At 41.4% G+C, this 19,156-nt stretch overlaps 1 protein-coding gene across 2 annotated transcripts in view; it reads right to left on the bottom strand.

Annotated features, from left to right (window-relative positions):
• LOC145394684 (single insulin-like growth factor-binding domain protein-2) overlaps positions 1 to 16,830 on the bottom strand; it is a 469,535-nt gene extending 452,705 nt beyond the window's left edge. Inside the window, exons 1-3 of one of the 2 annotated variants that reach the window (XM_080268468.1) lie at positions 16,722 to 16,830; positions 1,287 to 1,401; positions 1 to 339 (exon numbers count right to left, since the gene is read on the bottom strand). The exon at positions 1 to 339 is cut by the window's left edge and continues 73 nt beyond it. In XM_080268468.1, the coding sequence (XP_080124594.1) occupies positions 217 to 339; positions 1,287 to 1,401; positions 16,722 to 16,768 (285 nt within the window). In that variant the 5' untranslated portion in view covers positions 16,769 to 16,830 and the 3' untranslated portion in view covers positions 1 to 216. The remainder of the gene's footprint in view (positions 340 to 1,286; positions 1,402 to 16,721) is intronic. The other variant, XM_080268484.1, reaches the window with a different exon arrangement.
• Positions 16,831 to 19,156: the final 2,326 nt, after the last annotated feature.

Genomic DNA, 19,156 nt, shown 5'->3' with positions numbered 1-19,156 from the left:
TAAAAAATAACATCAGTAGCTAATTACTCAGCAAGTGACAAAGTAACATTGGTGTACTTGCAGGTAACATCATTTAACTAGATCAACAAGTAACTACAATCAATAGCTAACCACATTATGAAGTAACATAATTAGCTGGTAAAACGTGCATCCAACCAGTAGGTAAGGTCAACAGCAGGCACCATCCACAGGTTATCAGTCAACAGGCAACCAAAACTAGTCGCACTGCTTCACCTTTTTGCAACGTCCCTCTTCATTGTTTCCTTTTTCTACGCACGTCAGATTGGTCCCGCACTTGCCTAAAATATCCCAGGGACCCCCACATTCCTCACCCGGACCCTGTGGGGGAGAGATGAGGTTTCGTGATTGGGTGTGGTGTGGTGGGGTGGTTAGGGGTGAGTTGGGCTGGGTTAGACAGTAACGAGGAGAATGTAGGTTGAGTTAAGCGGGGCTCACGGGCTGGGGTAGGTTTGGAGTGTTTAGGTTATTTTAAAGTTAGATGAAATTAGGGTTAAGTTTTTTTTATTTGGCTGGGTTGGGAAAAAAAAAATGCAGGATGAATGTGAAAATCATCGTGGAATCAGTTTGTTGATCAAACCATGAAATGTATATGGCACAGTATTACCTATTCCAGTGCAATCACTTGTATTAAATTGTACTCTTCCTACTGGCAGAAAATTGCATCAGCTTAGGAAAGATCTCTCGTACCGGAAAGGTTTTTGAAGCGTGTATCTTATTACTCCCATTCCAAAAACCTTAAGCTGAATAAAATCTTTTGAAAATAGCCGGAATAAATGGAAATACGTCTACATCACTGGAGTGCAGAGGATACTGAAAGCGTTCTAAGTATGAGCGATGAAGTCGGTGAGGAAAGGGCAGGTTTAAAACTGTAGAGGTTTTTACTGAGAATATGTTTTTACTAACAGCGTTAGACAGTAGGCTAAATATCTCCTAGAATAAGGAACTTCATGCTATATATATATGCATTTAGAGGAGGGTTATCATCAGGGGGACTGAAAATTAAAACATCATGCCATAAAGGAGTAATGAATGTACTGTATGTCAGAGAACTTAGGCCAGTGCCGCCTGAGATATACTGTCTTTTCAAAAGATGCCTGAAGAGTGACTGCCAGGCGAGTGCTGATCGGCTGTCACGTTGAGCTTGCTTAAAACACTAATGATGGAGGTGGAAAAGTGGCCAAGAATCCTTATAGTTCTGAATGAAGTATATCCACCTACGACCTGCTTACCTGCGAACCTTGTTACCAACCTACCCAGATATTTACCTTGGCACAGACGAAGCAGCAGTAACACACATCCTTCACCGTGCCATAAGGACAGTCTTCGGGAGGCGCTGGGCATAGGACTAGCTCACATGGAAGACAGCTGAGGGCAGTGGTGCTGGCGAGGAAAAGGAGGTGAGAATGGAGAGATGAAATTGGACGAGAGAAGAGAAGGTGGGGAGAGACAAGACAAGGGGAAGGAAGATCTATCTATCTATTGCCAGACGCCTTAATCCCGTAAGGGGTGGCGACAAACATATCGCCCCCAGGACCCATATCGCCCGCCATTTCATTGCCCTGCTCCCAGCTCACACACCCCTCTCTCATATACCTCTCCACTCCATCCCTCCAACTCATCCTTGGCCACCCCTCCCTCCCCCCTCTCCACCTCACTCACATACACTCTTCTCGTCAGTCTTTCACTCTCCATCCTCTCCACATGGTCAAACCACCTCAATGTGTTTCTCCTAACGCTTCCTATCACATCCACATCCACACATCACCGCTCCTTTACTTCCTCATTTTCAGTCTGTCTCTGCACATGCTCCTCTCAGGTAACTCATTTCCACTGTTCTCACTCTTGACTTGTGTCCCTCCAACAAGGAACAATAAGATGTGAAGCGAAAAAAAAAAAAAAAAAGCAGAGGGGAAAGAGAAGGCAGGAATCGAGAGCGAAGAGGAAGAGAAGGCATGCATGGAGAAATAGGTGTAAGGCTGGTGTCACACTATGCGGCGGCGCCGTTGCGGCCGAGCCGCATGCGGCGCCGCCGCATGGCTTGTACCACGTCACACTGTGCGGCCAAACCGCACAGTTTACCCCCAGCAGCCAGCGTGAATAGGTTAATCACGTTGTCTAAACTGACTGTTTGTGCACTAGAGGCAGAGGGGTTACTGAATGAGCCAACACGTCGTAGACATTGGGTTCATCCATTTAATGCTCAACGGGAAACTAGTGAAAGGTTTGAAAAGTTCTATCAGAATATTCGGAAGTATGATAAAAGGTTCTTTGAATATTACCGAATGCACAAAGCTTCTTTTGATGAACTGCTCGAAGTGCTGAGGCCCCATATATCGAAGCAAAATACACAGTTTAGAAGGGCAATATCTCCAGAAGAAAGATTAACAATTACACTAAGGTGAGTAAAAAAAAAAAATAATAAGACTACGATTTATTCTTACTGGAAAAAAAGTTCTATAGTAGTACAGTAACTACAGTATATCAAAGTATTCAGATCTAAACTAGGAGAATCAAATGTAAAAAAAAAAAAAAAAAAAAAAAAAAACTTCGTTTAAGCACCTAAGCATGAAATATTCCTTGAATTCTGGAAAAGAGAATAAAAAAACAATTCCATTATTGATACAGCTATGTTTAGTAATCGCTGAAAGAAGTTTGTGGATGCACTACGCCAAACGTCTGTAAGTCCTGTGAAGACATGGCTTGGGTTTCTGTGGTACCAGGATGGATAGGAGTTTGATTTGGTATAGGAGTTGGTGATTGCATAGAGGATGCTTGTATAGGAGAAGGTGTTTGTGCAGGAAAGGGTGCTTGTATAGGAGATGGTGCCTGCATATGACGAGATGGTGCCTAAATATGATGAGATGGTGCCTGAATATGAGATGGTGCCTCCATATGAGATGGTGCCTGCATATGATGAGATGGTGCCTGCATTTGAAGTGGTCCCTGTACATAAGATAGCGCTTGCTTATCAGTGTTTGGCATTGGAGGAGGATATCTTTGGAAATAAGCAGAGGGATTCATTACGGACTGCTGAAATAAAAGATAGGGTACTTAAAGTAATTGTCCTGGTTGTAGGTTCTGCAATTTTTTTGTTCGTCGGCTGCCTTGAAAGAACTGAAGAGTCAGCAGTCTGAAATCTATTTTCTCATCATCATTAAGTTGCTTGTAATAAGGAAGAAGAGAAATTAAATATGATTTATCTGGATCCTCTTCTTCCTGTTTGGAGCTCTCGCCCATTTTCTTCAGCAGCTCATTTTGGAAAGGTGTGAGGTTAGCCTTGGAACGCTGACGGTACACAGTTCGTGGAACTTTACTACGGACACTAGTAGCAAGATCTTCGTCATTATCATCTTCCTCACTTCTTTCCCTCTCCTGGTGTTCCTCTTCATCCGTATCTTCTTCAATGTTTCCAGAGTTTTTCCGTTTTTCCATAGTTTGCAGCAGGAAACTGAGGGCGTCTGCATAGATGTATTTCTTCCTTTTGGCTGCAGAATCACCGCTTTTGCCCTTGTTTACATTCTTCACAAATCTCTCCCTGATATTCCGCCACTTCTCCTTCATCGCCTTCACTATTGAAGCACAAAAATAAGAGTATAACAAATTTTACAACATTGCAAAAAATATAGCATGAAATATTGAGAATATTCATACCAAGGTATACATACCGAATTCTAACGAAATGAAGTAGTGACTGTCTTCCTGATTCAGTTACAGATACAAGTAGTACATAATGTACAAAGGCAAACACAAACTAACATTATTTTTTAAGGCACTTTTGGAGGGAAAAAATTTGCTCTGAATATTCGTTAATAGTTCATATTTTTATTATATTAACCCAAATTTTTGGATGTCCTAGAATAATGAAAATAATCTTATTTTTGAGGAAAAATATAGACCTAAAACGATGTTTTTAGATTTATGATTATTTTTTCAGGTATCTGTCGACGGGAAATAGCTTCTCAAGTCTTCAGTATGAATTCTACATTGCAAGATCAACCATTGGAACAATAGTTAGGGAAACCTGTCAAGTTATTTGGATTCACTTGAAAGAGATGGAAATGCCAGAATCAACCGAGGGTATGTGGCTGGACATTGCCAATCAGTTTTATGTGAAAACAAACTTTCCAAACTGTGTAGGTTCGGTAGATGGCAAACATATCAGATGCATTAATCCCCGAGCAGCAGGATCAAAATTCTTTAATTACAAGAAATTTTTCTCTGTGGTACTGATGGCAGTTGCAGATGCAAACCTACGCTTTGTTACCATTAACGTAGGTGCTTATGGAAAAAAAGGGGATTCTACAGTGTTTCGAGACAGCCCCCTTGGTAAGAAATTGTACTCAAACACTTTAAATTTACCACCTCCTCGTTGTTTGCCAAACACCAATGCAAATCCCCAGCCTTTTGTCATGGTTGGGGATGAGGCATTTAAGCTTTCTACGAATCTTTTGCGACCATATCCATCACGTGAACTAAATGCAACAAAAAGAGTTTTCAATTATAGACTTTCGAGATGCAGACGCAGTGTGGAGTGTGCTTTTGGGATTCTGGCAAACAAGTGGAGGATTTTTCACACCCCTATTCTAGTGCAACCAGATCTCACTGACGAAATAGTGCAAGTTTGTTGCATTCTGCACAATTTTGTTCGAAAGAGAGATGGAATAAACTTTGAAGATGGTGAAACATATCCATGTGTGGATGTAGACGACTTTGGACCATTCCCACGTGGACAAGGATTAGAGATAAGAGAATACTTTGCTAATTACTTCATTGGTCCTGGTCAGTACCTTTCCAGAATAATCATATGTACTAGGCTATAATGTGTTTTGTGGATGGTGATTAATGTACCACAGTTATATAAATATACATATACACATACATCAAGTATTAGCATTTCAGTATTAAAGATTAGTAATTATGATACTTATTTAGCATGGAAATTTATTTGGAATATTGGGAAGCATATGTCTGCTAAATAATTTTAGTACTTTAAATAGCACAGTATATATTAAACGTAAGTACATAATAAATAATGTTACTTTTTATAGGAAATACAAAGAAAAAAAAATGTTTTACCTTTCTCATTCCTTTCTGCTGACTCTAAATCAAGCCAGTTCTCGTACATCAATTCCCCTACTTCAATGCATGATTTTTCTTTACAGTTTTTATTAGAGTATTCTGCTGCACTCTTCTCCCAGAGTGCTGGCCTTTCCTGTATGCATTGAATAAATTCATCCACGTCAAACATCGCGTAAACACAACACAGGAGTAGTAGCAGCAGAGCACCGTGCGGCGTGGCCGGATAGTGTGACCACGTGCATTAAACTGTGTGTTTTGTCCTCACAACCGGCTTGATGCGGCGTCGCGGCGCTGCGGCGCCGCCGCAGCATGATGCGGCTTTGTACGGCGGATGCGGCGCCACCACAGTAGTGTGACACCTCTCAATTGTTTGTGTGTGTTTTGCCATGCGGCGGCGCCGTTGCGGCCGAGCCGCAACGGCGTCGCCGCATAGTGTGACACCAGGCTAAGATGAGGTTAAATAGGGGAGAGGGGTAAAAGAAAGCATAATGAAAGGAAAGGAGGAAGAGGACGGAAACAGACGGAAAAAGAGATAGAAAGTGGTGATAGGGGGAAGAGGAGGTGGGGACAGAGTAGAGGAGAGGAGGAGGTGGGGTGAGAGGAGACAGGGAAGAGGAGGCAGGCTTAAGATGGGGGAGGGTTGAAGGAGAGGCAAGACTGAGGGGAAGGAATGGGTGGGAGGAGGCTTGGGAAGAAGATGAAAAAAATGTAACTTGCAATACTTTGGTAATAGAAACTCCGTGTACAAACAGCTAGATAAGGAGTTTATTACAAGCCCACAGTAAAATAGTCTGCACTTCTCGGCTGCCTGATATCAACTGATGCAATAACGCCGTCTTCAGGCGTGGGAAAGGGTGCTGACCTAGCAAGATTAGTGGGGGCATGTATGCATTGGGGGGGGGGAACATATATACATCGGGGGTAGACATATTGTGGACGGCGTTATTGCATCAGTTCTTAGCAGACAGCCGACACGGGCAGACTATTTTACTGTGAGCTTGTTATAAACTCCTTATCTAGCTGTTTGTACACGGAGTTTCTATTACCAAAGTATTGCAAGTTACAAAGGGAAGGTAAAATTTGGACGGGAGAAGAAGAGGTCGGAAAAGAAATAGAGAAATAAAACATGTATTGAAGTGTGAGACTACGAGGGCTAGAATATATATATATAGATATATATATATATATATATATATATATATATATATATATATACCTAGGCCGCTTCTCCCAAGGAAAGGGGGAAAAGGAAAAGCAATACCAGTGTTGCAACGAACAGCATATTTATTATGTCCAGATGTTTCGACATATTCATCTATGTCATCTTCAGTGGATCTAAAAAGATTAAAAAAAAAGACCTGTAAGGTATTTAAAATCTTAAAAAAACTATATGAGCATGAGCTCATCGTACCTACATAAAAGAGAAAACGTAGTGTTAAATTATAGGGGGAACATAACTGCACAATATATTCGGAGGGACAGCAGACAGACAATTGTTTAGGGCGGGTTTTCATTTATAAATATGAATGGATTCTAGTATTCTTAGATTCATACTGGTACATGTGTCTATTATACAGAAATTCTTGGGATCAACAGAAGTATTACAAATATATGAATGTTCCCTTACCGCTGAGTGAGGAGGGTCGCTCACAGGGAGACCTGACCTGCTCGACTGACCTCTATGCTCGTCAACCCTTAGCTTGAAAGCTCGTATTGTGCTTCCAATATACCCTGTATGGCAACTAGGACACTTGTATTCATAAACGACTGACGAGCGGAGGGCAGTCGGTAGTCGGTCTTTGTAATGATAAAATGATTGAATCTTAAGATCATTCTTATGAACAAATCGGAACTTTATTTGAGGACAGAAAATAGAAAAGTTATATTTCAGTGCCCTCTCTATCTTTTCTGACACAGTACCAAGAAAAGGTAGAGAAAGATACATTTCTTCCTTAGTCACTGTACATACAGGTTGCTTTGGACTGTAAATTTTGGCTAAGAATTTTCTAACACAGTTATCAAAAAGAGCAGTACTGAAACCATTGTTAGCAAAAAAAAAAAAAAAAAGAAAAAAAAAAATCCTCAAAAATGAAATCTCCTGATGGAATAGGTTGTAGGTGGAAGTTAGGTTATAAGCTCTATACAAAAGTGTTCTAATTGCATTCATCTTAAAAATAAATGGAAAGTAACTGAAAAAGCTAGTACCCAAACCCGAGAAAGTAGGCTTACATGTGTAGTTTTGATGTCACCTCATTGTTTACAAATGTTCCCTTAGATGAAACTATTGAGTTATGTGTAAATTCAATATTCAATGATATGGATAAAGTTATGGGTATGAGTAAAAAATTCTTTAAAAACCTGATTTCTGTTTGTGTTAAGGACTGCCATTTTATGTTTAATAACGAGATATATAAACAGACGGTGTAGCTATGGGCTCGCCTCTGGCTCCGACTATAGCTAATGTTTTTCTCTGTTTTTGGGAGAAAAAATGGCTGGAGAATTGTCCTGCATACTTTAAACCCATCCTTTACCGTAGATATGTGGATGACACTCTACTTATATTTCAAGATGAAAGCCATGTTCCACTTTTTTTAAACTACCTAAATAAACAACATAAGAACATAAAATTTACCATGGAATGTGAAGTTAACGGTAAACTCCCTTTTCTTGATTTATTAATTCAGAAGTTAAATGGCACTCTGGCTATGTCTGTATATCGTAAGCCTACTTTCTCGGGTTTGAGTACTAGCTTTTTTAGTTAGTCCATATATTTTTAAGTTGAATGCAATTAGAACACTTTTGTATAGAGCTTATAACCTAACTTCCACCTACAACCTATTCCATCAGGAGATTTCATTTTTGAGGATTTTTTTTGCTAACAGTGGTTTCAGTACTGCTCTTTTTGATAACTGTGTTAGAAAATTCTTAGCCAAAATTTACAGTCCAAAGCAACCCGTATGTACAGTGAGTAAGGAGGAAATGTATCTTTCTCTACCTTTTCTTGGTACTGTATCAGAAAAGATAGAGAGGGCACTGAAATATAACTTTTCTATTTTCTGTCCTCAAATAAAGTTCCGATTTGTTCATAAGAATGATCTTAAGATTCAATCATTTTATCATTACAAAGACCGACATCCGACTGCCCTCCGCTCGTCAGTCGTTTATGAATACAAGTGCCCTAGTTGCCATACAGGGTATATTGGAAGCACAATACGAGCTTTCAAGCTAAGGGTTGACGAGCATAGAGGTCAGTCGAGCAGGTCAGGTCTCCCTGTGAGCGACCCTCCTCACTCAGCGGTAAGGGAACATTCATATATTTGTAATACTTCTGTTGATCCCAAGAATTTCTGTATAATAGACACATGTACCAGTATGAATCTAAGAATACTAGAATCCATTCATATTTATAAACGAAAACCCGCCCTAAACAATTGTCTGTCTGCTGTCCCTCCGAATATATTGTGCAGTTAAGTCCCCCCTATAATTTAACACTACGTTTTCTCTTGTATGTAGGTAGGATGAGGTCATGCTCATATAGTTCTTTTAAGATTTTAAATACCTTACAGGTCTTTTTTTTAAATCTTTTTAGATCCACTGAAGATGACATAGATGAATATGTCGAAACGTCTGGACATAATAAATATGCTGTTCGTTGCAACGCTGGTATTGCTTCTCCAGTATAAGTTGCGGTGCCCTCAGAACAAGCCTGTCTCAAGAGAGAGAGAGAGAGAGAGAGAGAGAGAGAATAAACATAATTTACAGTATTTAACATTCACAGGGAAGAAGGAAGGGTGAGTAGTGAAAGGTGAGGGAGAGGGGGAGATTGTGAATGGAGAGAAAGGGGAAAGTGGAGAGGCAGAGGGAGAAAGGACGAGAGAGAGTGGAAGTAAGGGATGGAGAGGTGGACAAATGGGGGTATGGAGAGAGGGAGGGGAACTGGCCGATGGAGAGAGGAGGGTGTGTGGGGAATTGAGGGAGGGAGATGATGAAGAGAGGAAGGGTGTGTGTGTGAGCAAGGGATGGAAGAAAAATTAGGAAAGATTTAAGACAAGGGCGGTAGAATGGAGATAAATCATGGGGTTCTATACTCGCGGCACGCGAGTATGAAGGTGTCATTATCGTACCCTTGCAACCTACCATTCACGAGTGCATCCGATTTCGTATCATATTATACACGAATCATATTATACACGATTATTATTATACACGAACATATTATACACGAATCACATGCGTATCATATTACACACGAAATCGGACGTACTGTTGACTGGTAAGTTACCAGGACACGATAATGACACCTTCAGACGTGCGCCGCTACTATAGTAACTGAAGGATAATGAATTAGGTAGGAAAACCAGTGATTTGAAAAACATCACACTTAAGTGTGGTTCATTTAATTTCAATAACAATTTATTCTCTATAATATATGCCTTACAGTCTGTGGCGGGAGGGACACAATCTGGCTGCACTATTGGGTGATACTAGCACTCTGTGGCCAGGTTGTGTTGGGAAGAATTCTGCCACCACATTCCCCGTGTGTCGTAAAAGGCAACTAAAAGGGATCGGGTGAGGGGGCTAGGGACCCATTCCTCCTCGTCATCATCATCATCATCCGGACATCCTTTCCTACCCTACAGCAGGGTGAGGAGTAGCAATGTCCAGACGGCCCAAATTTGCCCAATCCATTGGGCCACGCTTCCATTCACTCATCATTCAAGCCCCCGGAATCCTGGCTCTATTGGATGCGCCAAAACATTTACCACGTTCTGTAGCTACACATAAACATATCCGATTGAGTCAATCCTGACGATGCGACGTTAAAAAGGGGTGCCAAATCCCTGATCATGCACTTCTCCTCACAACATTCATCCAGCCAGCTCGATCTCTTATCAGTTCCTTACCCTCCCCGAATTCCAACCCTCTCTTCTTCACACACTTATCCAACATTTCTCTCCACCTTCTCCTTGGCCTACCTCGCGTCCTTCCTCCTTCAAATTCGCTCAGATATACCTTTTTTCACCAATCTATTGTTATCCATTCTCTCCACATGAACACACCATCTCATTACACTCTCTTCGATTCTGGTGTCCACCGACTTCCTCACTCCACATCTTTCACAAATCACATTATTTCGTACCCTACCCACCCTCTGTACTTCACGTACATTCCTCAGCAGTCCCACTTCCACTGCTCTTACTCTTGACTTTTCATTTTCATGCCACGCCATAGTCTCACATCCATATGTTAAAGTTGGTACTGACACTCCATGTAAGCCTCGTGCAGCTGCAACACTCAAGCCTCTGTTTCTTATCAAGGCCTTCATTGCACCAGCATCTTTTCTTCCTTGCGTCACTCTACGTTCAACTTCTTTTGCATATTTTCCTCTCTTTTCTATCACTGTACCCAGGTATTTGAACTCTCACACCAATTCCAGTCTCTCTCCATTCACTGTAACATCACACTGGGAGTGACCTTCTCTCTCAATAACCATCACTTTACACTTCTACATTATTTTACTCTTAAGGCACGACGCTCACAGACCTCAACAAAACTCTGCACTAGCCTACTACCAAGTTCTTGTCCAGTACTTGCAGGCAGTACTACATCATCAGCATACAACAAATTTGAGATATTCCATCCATCACCATTCATTACCAACGCCATCCCTCTCTCCACTACTCGAGCATTTACTTCTCTCATCACTCCATCCATATATATATATATATATATATATATATATTGATCAACCATGGGAACATCACACATCCTTGTCGCACGCCCACACCGATCATGAATCATTCACTTAAATGCCCATTAACCCTTACACATTCTTCACTACCATCATAAAAACTCTTGACTGCACCTAGCAGCTTACCATCTACACTGTACATGCGCAAAACTTTCCACAATCCTTCTCTGTCCACTTTGTCATATGATTTTTCCAGATCATGAATGCCATAAACACATTATGGTCCTCCTCACATGCCTTCTCTGCTATCTGTCTTACTGCAAATACTTGATCCACACATCCTTTCCCACTCCTAAAACCACCCTGTTCATCACCCACTATGACTTCTGATATCTCTCCTACTTTCTCTATTATAATTCTTTCATATACCTTCCCTACCACACTCAGTAAAGCTTATGCCGCGATAATTCTTGCACTCACATAGCTCACCTTTATTTTTGTACAGGGGTACAATCACAGCCTTTTTCCACTCTGCAGGAACAGTTTCATTCCTCCATGCCTTCTTACCTATCTCCAGCAAGCACTTCATCCCACTATCTCCACTCCGTTTAAGCATCTCTGCATACACCTCATCAACCCCAGCTGCTTTCCCATTTTTCAGCCGCTTCACAGCACTCTTCACCTGTGCGAGTGTCACGTCTCCTGGTACTGCATTCCTTCTCTGCACACCCCCAAAACCAATCATGTTTACAGCCGCTCTGCACTCTCTATTCCCATTCATCAGACATTCAAAATATTCTTTACATCTGGTCCTTACTTCATGCCCATGGGTTAATAATCTACCACCTACATCCTTCACACCATCACATTTCTTTCTGCTTTCACTTCTACATTTCTGCACCTGTTTCCAGAATAACTTCCTTTTTTCAGAGTAGTTCGCATTCATTTCTATTCCTAGATCATCATTTACCTCCTTCTTTTTCCTCTTCACCAGTCTCTTTACGTGCTTCATGCTTTCAGTATATTCAGTTCTTATTTCAACTGAACCCCTGTCCTGTAACCATTTTAGCCACTTCCTCCTCTTTTCCTCCACCACTTTCTTAACCTCTTCATCCCACTATGCCGTACCTTTCTTCTTTGTTGTTACTCTTGCCACACCACACAACGCTTTAGCATTCCTAACTAAGCAATCCCTACATGCATTCCACAGGATGTCCAGGACCATTCCATTCCAAATCAGTGCTTTTAACTTCTCCTCTACTTTGGTCCTGTAATCATCTGCCATTTCTTTGATCCTCAGCTTTTCAACTTTCAGTCTTTCTCCCTGACTGCTCCTTTCTCTCCTAATCCACTTCACTCTTCTCAGTTTGATCTTGCATACCACAATCATATGATCTGACAGACCTCCACATCGTCCTCTCATGGCACTCGTATCAGCATCCATTCCCATCACTGACCTCTCTATGAGCACCTAATCAATCAGGCTTCTTTCAACATGAACCCTGTTCTATCTATACCATGTATATTTATGTGCACATTTGTGTTTGAAATACGAGTTACACATATCCTTTAGCCACTTCCCATTATCATTTTCTCCTGGGACTCCATAACAACCCATTAAGTCATCCTCATGACCAGTGCCTACTCTTCCATTCATATCATCCATTACGCTCACTTTATAGCTTCTGGGGATTTCTCCCACTATTTCATCCAGCTCAACCCAAAACCTGTCTTTCTCTCTCTCACTCCTGTCCTCACCCGGTGCGGATGCTACAATCACCACCACTTTCACCTGCTCAGACTTGAACTTGACATTCATACACCTTGAGCTGACACATTTGTAGTCTCTCATTCCGCACTGGCACACCTCATTCACTCCTTCCTTGCATCATCCTTGCTCATTCATTCCTGATCTTACACATTTCACACCAATTCACACCCTCTCTGTATTTTTATTTCCTATTGTGAGACAGGGCACAGAATGGGAAGGAGGATTGAGGTATCCCCGTATCCTGAAGATTGGGTCTGTGAATGTGCATGGATGTAGTACGATTGAGATTAAAAGGAATCAGACTGGGAGAATGTTTCTGAGAAGAAATTGGATGTTTTAGTTTTGAGTGGAACAATGATGGAACGAAAATGTGAATCTCAGTTTGTACGTGACTAGAAGGATGTCAGGTATTGATAGAGAAAGAGCGAGAGAAGGAGAGGCCTTCTTAGTGAGCCCAGAAGTGCAGCAGTGTGTGACTGAATGGAAGGAGGTGTCATCGTGACTGATTTTGGTGAAAGCAAAATTTGGACGTGAGTTGTTGGTATCTGTGAGTGCATGTGGGGCTGGTAGTGAAAGGGATGAAGAAAACAAGGAGTCTCTCTGGAATGATGTTAACGAGTGTCTGGAGAGTTTTAGAGCACATGTGAATATAGCAATGATGGGAGATCTGACTGCTACAGTAAAGTGGAAAATGTAGCAGTTGAAGGGGTCACTGCTATGCATGTTGTGCCTGGAAGAAATGATAGTGGGGAAAGAATGATGAGGATGTGTGTTGAGCGAGATATGGTGATTGGATGGACACCTTGTTTGAGAAGAGAGATATCTATAAGTATACATAGGTGAGTCAGAAAGGTGGAAGGGTTGTTGATAGAGCATTGATGGACTAGGTGGTTGTGTCCACGAATGTAAGAGGAAGATTGTTGGATGTGAGAGTTTTGAGAGGGGAGAGTAAGGTATGTCTGACTGCTACCTGGTGGAGGGAAATTTGAGAGTAGGTATGAGGTGGGTGAGAGCCAGGAGAGTTCGGTGTGGCAGGGAGGTTTTGAAAGTGAGCGAGTTGGATAAAAGAAAATCATAGAGTATCAGGAGAAGTTGAAAGATAAGTGGAACACAGTAAAAGATCAGGAAAATGGCAATGTGGAGGAGGAATGGCACTTGTTTAAGAGTGCTGTGGTGGGGTATGCAGAAGAGGTGTATTGTGTGAGATGAGTGGATGGTGTTGTAAGAAAGGGGAGTGAATGGTGGTGCGAGGAAGTTAAGTTTGGCTGTAGATGAGAAGAGACGTGCATATGAAATGTGGCTGCAGAAGAAGGATGAGGTGTCATATGAGAGAAATAAGGAAAAGAGGAATAGGGTGCAAAGGGCTGTGCATGATGCTAAAGTGGCAACAGATGAGAGGTGGGGTAGGTAGTTGACTGAGAATTTTAAAAAGAATAAGAAAATGTTTTCGAAGGAAGTGAGGACGGTGCAAAGGGGGTAATCTGGGAAGGAAGAACGAGTAAAAACCAGAGGATGGAATTATGTTAACTGGGATGGATGCAGTAAAGAAGAGAAGGGCAGAGTATATTGAAAGATTGTTAAATGTAGAGGAGGAAAAGGAGGCTGAAACTGTGGCAGATGGAAGAGTGCAAGGAATAAATGTGTTGGGAGAGCTGAATGATTCTTTGATCATGGTGGAGGAAGTGCATTAGGCAGTAAAGGAGATGAAAGCAGGGAAAGCTGCAGGTATGGATGGGTGTGCTGTGGAATGTTTGAAAGGTAGTGAAGCAGCTATTGTGGAGTGGTTAGTAAGATTGCTGAATGTGAGTATTGTGAGCGATATGGTGCTGACTGACTGGACAAGTGCATGTATGGTTCCATTCTAAGTATGTATGTACTAGTTTTAGGGGTATAAGTCTTTTGAGTGCTGTATGTAAAGTTTATGATAAAGTGTTGATTAAGGGAGTTAGAGAGGGTACAGAGGGAGTGATTGGCGATGAGCAGTATGGTTTTAGGAGAGGGAGGGGATGCATGGATCAGGTGTTCGCTGAGAGACAGGTGTGTTAAAAGTATTTGGCAAAAGGTAAGGATGTGTTTTGGGCGTTCAAGGATTTACAGAAAGTGTATGACAGAACTGATAGGGAGGCTTTGTGGATTGTTTTGAGATTGTATGGATTCAGTGGTAGATTGCCAATAGGAGTGAAGTGTTTTTATGTAAATAGTAAAGCATGTGTAAGAGTGCGAAATATTGTGAGTGACAGTTTTCCCATGAAAGTGGGGCTGCAGCAGGGATTTGTGATGTTGCCTTGGTTGTTTAATATCTGTATGGATGGTATTGTAAAGGGGGTGAATGCGAGTGCTAGGTGGAGGTTTGAGTCTGGTGAATGCTGATGTTACAGAGTGGAATCTGAATCAGCTGCTGTTTGAGGATGCTACTACACTGGTGCCTGATTCAGAGGAGAGATTGAGACAGTTGATAGAGGAGCTCTGAAGGGTGTATGAAAGAAGGAAATAGAGAGTAAATGAGAATAAAAGTAAAGTGATGAAGTGTTCGAGGTTGGTAGATGGTAGGAAGATGAATGTAGTTTTGAATGGTGAGTTGCTCGAGAAGGTAGTGTTTTAAATACTCAGGGTCACATGTTGCTGTGGATGGAAGAATAGATGTAGAGATAAAGTTTAGAATAAATGACGTAGAAAAGCTGCTGGGAGGAATGAAAGAAGTGCTTAGATATCGTTCGCTTAGAATGGATGTAAAGAGAAGGCTGTATGAAGGTTTAATGGTACTGACTGCATTATATGGGGCTGAAATGTGGAATGTGAGTTTAGCACAGAGGAAGAGTTTGAATATAATGGAGAGGAGGTGTCTGAAAAGTGTGTGTGGAGTGACGAGTATGGATCGAGTGAGAAATGATGAAGTGCAAAGGAGAACTGGAGTTATGCGAGAGATGGCTGATCGAGTTGAGCAGAAAGTATTGCGATGATTTGTGAACATATGGAGAGAATAGATGAAGAGCAACTGGTGAAAAAGACAGCTGGATCTGATGCAAGAGGTGTAAGGTTGAGAGGAAGACCACGGATAGGACGGATGGACAGTGCGAAGAGAGCATTAAATGCAAGAGGAGTGTCTGTGGAGCAGGAAAAGTGGGTGCACATGATAGGGATGACTGGAGAGAAAGTGTGAATGAATAAACGGTGACGCAGCCGAGAGGAGATATTCTCCTGTATTCTGTCTGGTCAGCTGATCAGGTCAGGTGCGGGGAAAGGGATGGGTCCATTATGACCTGGCTGGGGGGTAACAAGCTGTGCTGTCGGGCCCAGCTGCAGATGTCGCTGATTGCACTGCGCAGTTCACCCTCGTGCGGTGTAGTGCAGTGAGGATCTGTCCCTTCTCCCCTTCGGGCTAAGATACGAGTATATATATGTGTGAATGAGTAAATTGGGAGTGTGTCGTTCTATCTTGTCTATCACCCTTCTTTGTGGGGGAAACAGCCTAGGTATATAGAGAAAGATAGATATATGCATTGTTAGAAGGACACAAGTCAAGAGTGTGAGCAGTGGAAATGAGTTATTTGAGAAGAGTATGTGGTGTTACATGGAGAGACAGACTGACGATCAAGGAAGTGAAAGAGCACTGTGCTGTGGATGTGAATGTTATAGAAAGCGTTAGGAGCAGTACATTGAGATGTTTTGCCCATATGGAGAGGACGGAGAGCGAGGGACTAACGAGGAAGGTGTATTTGAGTGAAGTGGAGGGGAGGGAGAGGGAGGGAGAGGCCGAGGATGAGATGGAGGGATGGAGTGGAAAGGTATATGTGACAGGGGTGTGTGAACTGGAAGCGGGGCAATGAAGTGACATTAGACAGGGTTACATGAAGGTGATTTGTTTGTGGCCACTCCTTACAGGATTGAGGCGTCTGGCAACAGATAAATAAACAGATCCACTAAAAATTTAACTTTGTACTTTTTGCGTGTTCTTGCAAGTCACGTGAATTTAATCAACCTGGGAGAATCCTCCTAGAAATAACAGGGTTAATGAAGGCTGCTCTTATCCCCTGCAGTTCTAAATGTCTTCAATAATCTTGATCAGGTACCGTAATCTAGAGATAGCAAGTATAAAATGTAACTGTCGTAATTCGATTGGAGAAGCTAATATATCAGAGAGAAATAATCTTTCCTTACCTTGCTACCACAATGCCAACAAGTACCAAAATCACAAATAACTTCATGGTTCGAAAAGTCGAGACTACAGGTGCAGAGCAGAGCTAGGGAGGCAGCTGCAACACTCTACAAGTCTTGGGTTGCATTGAGTTCCAACTCGTTTGGGTCTGTGCTTAAATACATTACCACCGGAAAAGTTGTCCTACCGGATTTTAGAAATGGCAGTCTCACGGCACAGTATATATATATATATATATATATATATATATATATATATATATATCTCTATATATATATAAATATATATATATCTCTATCTATCTATCTATCTATCTATCTATATATATATATATATATATATATATATATATATATATATATATATATATATATACTGTATATCGTTTCGGTTCGTTTAGTTTTTGAAGGCTCCAACATGCATGTATGCGTCGGCCTTGGTCACCTAATGGCGGCTCTCCATGCCGGAAAATCCATGGCAGCCTCCCTGCTCAGTCCCTTAACCCTGAGGTCACACTTAAATAACTCATTTCCACTGCTGTCACTCTTGACTTGTGTCTTTCCAACAACGTCCAAGCTTCACTTCCATACATTAAAGTTGGTATCACAATACTGTCAAATATTGTATTAGTAAAAATTTAAGGATTCGTTGAACATACTTCGGTTAGACAAATAACATGAGGCTCATTTTCTGTGGTATAGTTTTTTATCTCAAATAGTTTGTATACCATTCCATCTACATTCGAGTACACCAGCCTTGTCATAGTGTTCACATATTTAACACTACTTTTTTTATGTGAGGAAGAAGGAATCAAAGGCTGAGCCTGCTCAACACACTCAGGTTTCTGTAACTCAAACTCAGCTGCATAACATCGTGCAGTGTTACCTGGAACACTGGAGTTGTCCCGACCATGAAAAGTTACGCAGATCCAACAGACACATCTCGCACAGATTTATTTCATATACATATACAAACATAGGATATGGATGTAAAATTGAGGAGATTTATTAATCTTATTTTACCTAAATAATCATGAAACTGTTACTTAAATTCTGAAACGTCTGCAGGCTTCTTGGCCACACTCTTGTTATTAATCACTAAGATATTGATCGATATTAATGTCTGCAGCTCCATGACCAAGTGATAAACTGACAGGTCCACGTCACATGATATGGTTGGCTCGTTGTTACCTGGGAGTACTGGGTCACTCCAGCTACAAGAATACTGAATATCTATTGCTTGGTAGTCTATAAACCCTGCCTATGAGAAAGAATGAGTCTCATTGCTTACTGTACTTGTGTTACTCTAACTTGACCTAAAATTGTCATCTCATCTTGAACGTTGAGTTTTACCAAGAGATTTACACTAGACTATTGTGATAATCATGAAAAAGTGCTGTGGAAAGGATATGGAGCTGCATTATTATCTTTTCCTGTCACAGAGTTTCGTTAAATATGTCGCAAAAAACGAGAACTTGGACCATGTTAAGGGGAAAAAGTTATAGTTAAAGCGATCCACTTGTCTGATTACTGTTTGCCATCAGCTGAGCTGAACGGACATGGGAAGATCTTCGTCAGGTTAGAATAAACATCCAGTAGTAATACATGTTGGCGACAGTGTTATAAACAAAGTTGAAACTCAAATTCACACCAACGGGAAAGTGATATAGATTTTTATGTACACATTCCCGACAAATGTTAACAAGACTGTTTCCTACACATCGTTTGACGTCATTCTATGTCCTCTCCTGTTCATTATTTAATCAATCTTCATTTCTCTACAGCCCACTCGTTGTCAATCTCCCTCTGCTCCTTCCCAAATCATATTGAATTCTTTACACTTTCACATCTTTCCCCTCATTCTCTCCTCGGTTTCCCATCAATTTCATTCCTATACATGCATTTATTAATCTACCGCATCCAACTCCATTTTCCGAGATTCATTATAACATTAACTCCACACACACACACACACACACACACACACATATATATATATATATATATATATATATATATATATATATATATATATATATATATATATATATATATACAGGTACAGTGGTAAAGTGTGTGTACTCGTACACTGAAGGACGAGGGTGCGCGCCTCGCCAGGGTAATAAACTTTGGGAGCGTTTTCCTAGCCTGGAACTGTATTGACGGACACCAGGGGTGCTGTGGATGAACCAGTGTCGCATACAATAAAGTATGCTTGCACCCAGTCGGCTTGCGCGGGCCGATTGCACTTGGTTCACAGACTACACAAAAATCCAAAGCCACTCCAACACTACAGTACACTTACAAGCACTTCTAACCCTACATAGAACCTCTACCAGACAGCCTAAGCCACTTGGTAGCAATACATTGGCTGTATTGTCCCCACTTCGGTCGGGATAGGCCGGTCCTGCAGTGGACACTCAAACGGCTGATGAGAT

This window comes from Coenobita brevimanus, chromosome 4 (genome assembly GCF_032717465.1).
Source record: "Coenobita brevimanus isolate Jiangsu-jjx chromosome 4, ASM3271746v2, whole genome shotgun sequence".
Classification (NCBI taxonomy): Eukaryota; Metazoa; Arthropoda; class Malacostraca; order Decapoda; family Coenobitidae; genus Coenobita; species Coenobita brevimanus.
Note: the sequence above shows the minus strand (reverse complement) of the source record. Positions and strands in the feature narration are given on the sequence as shown.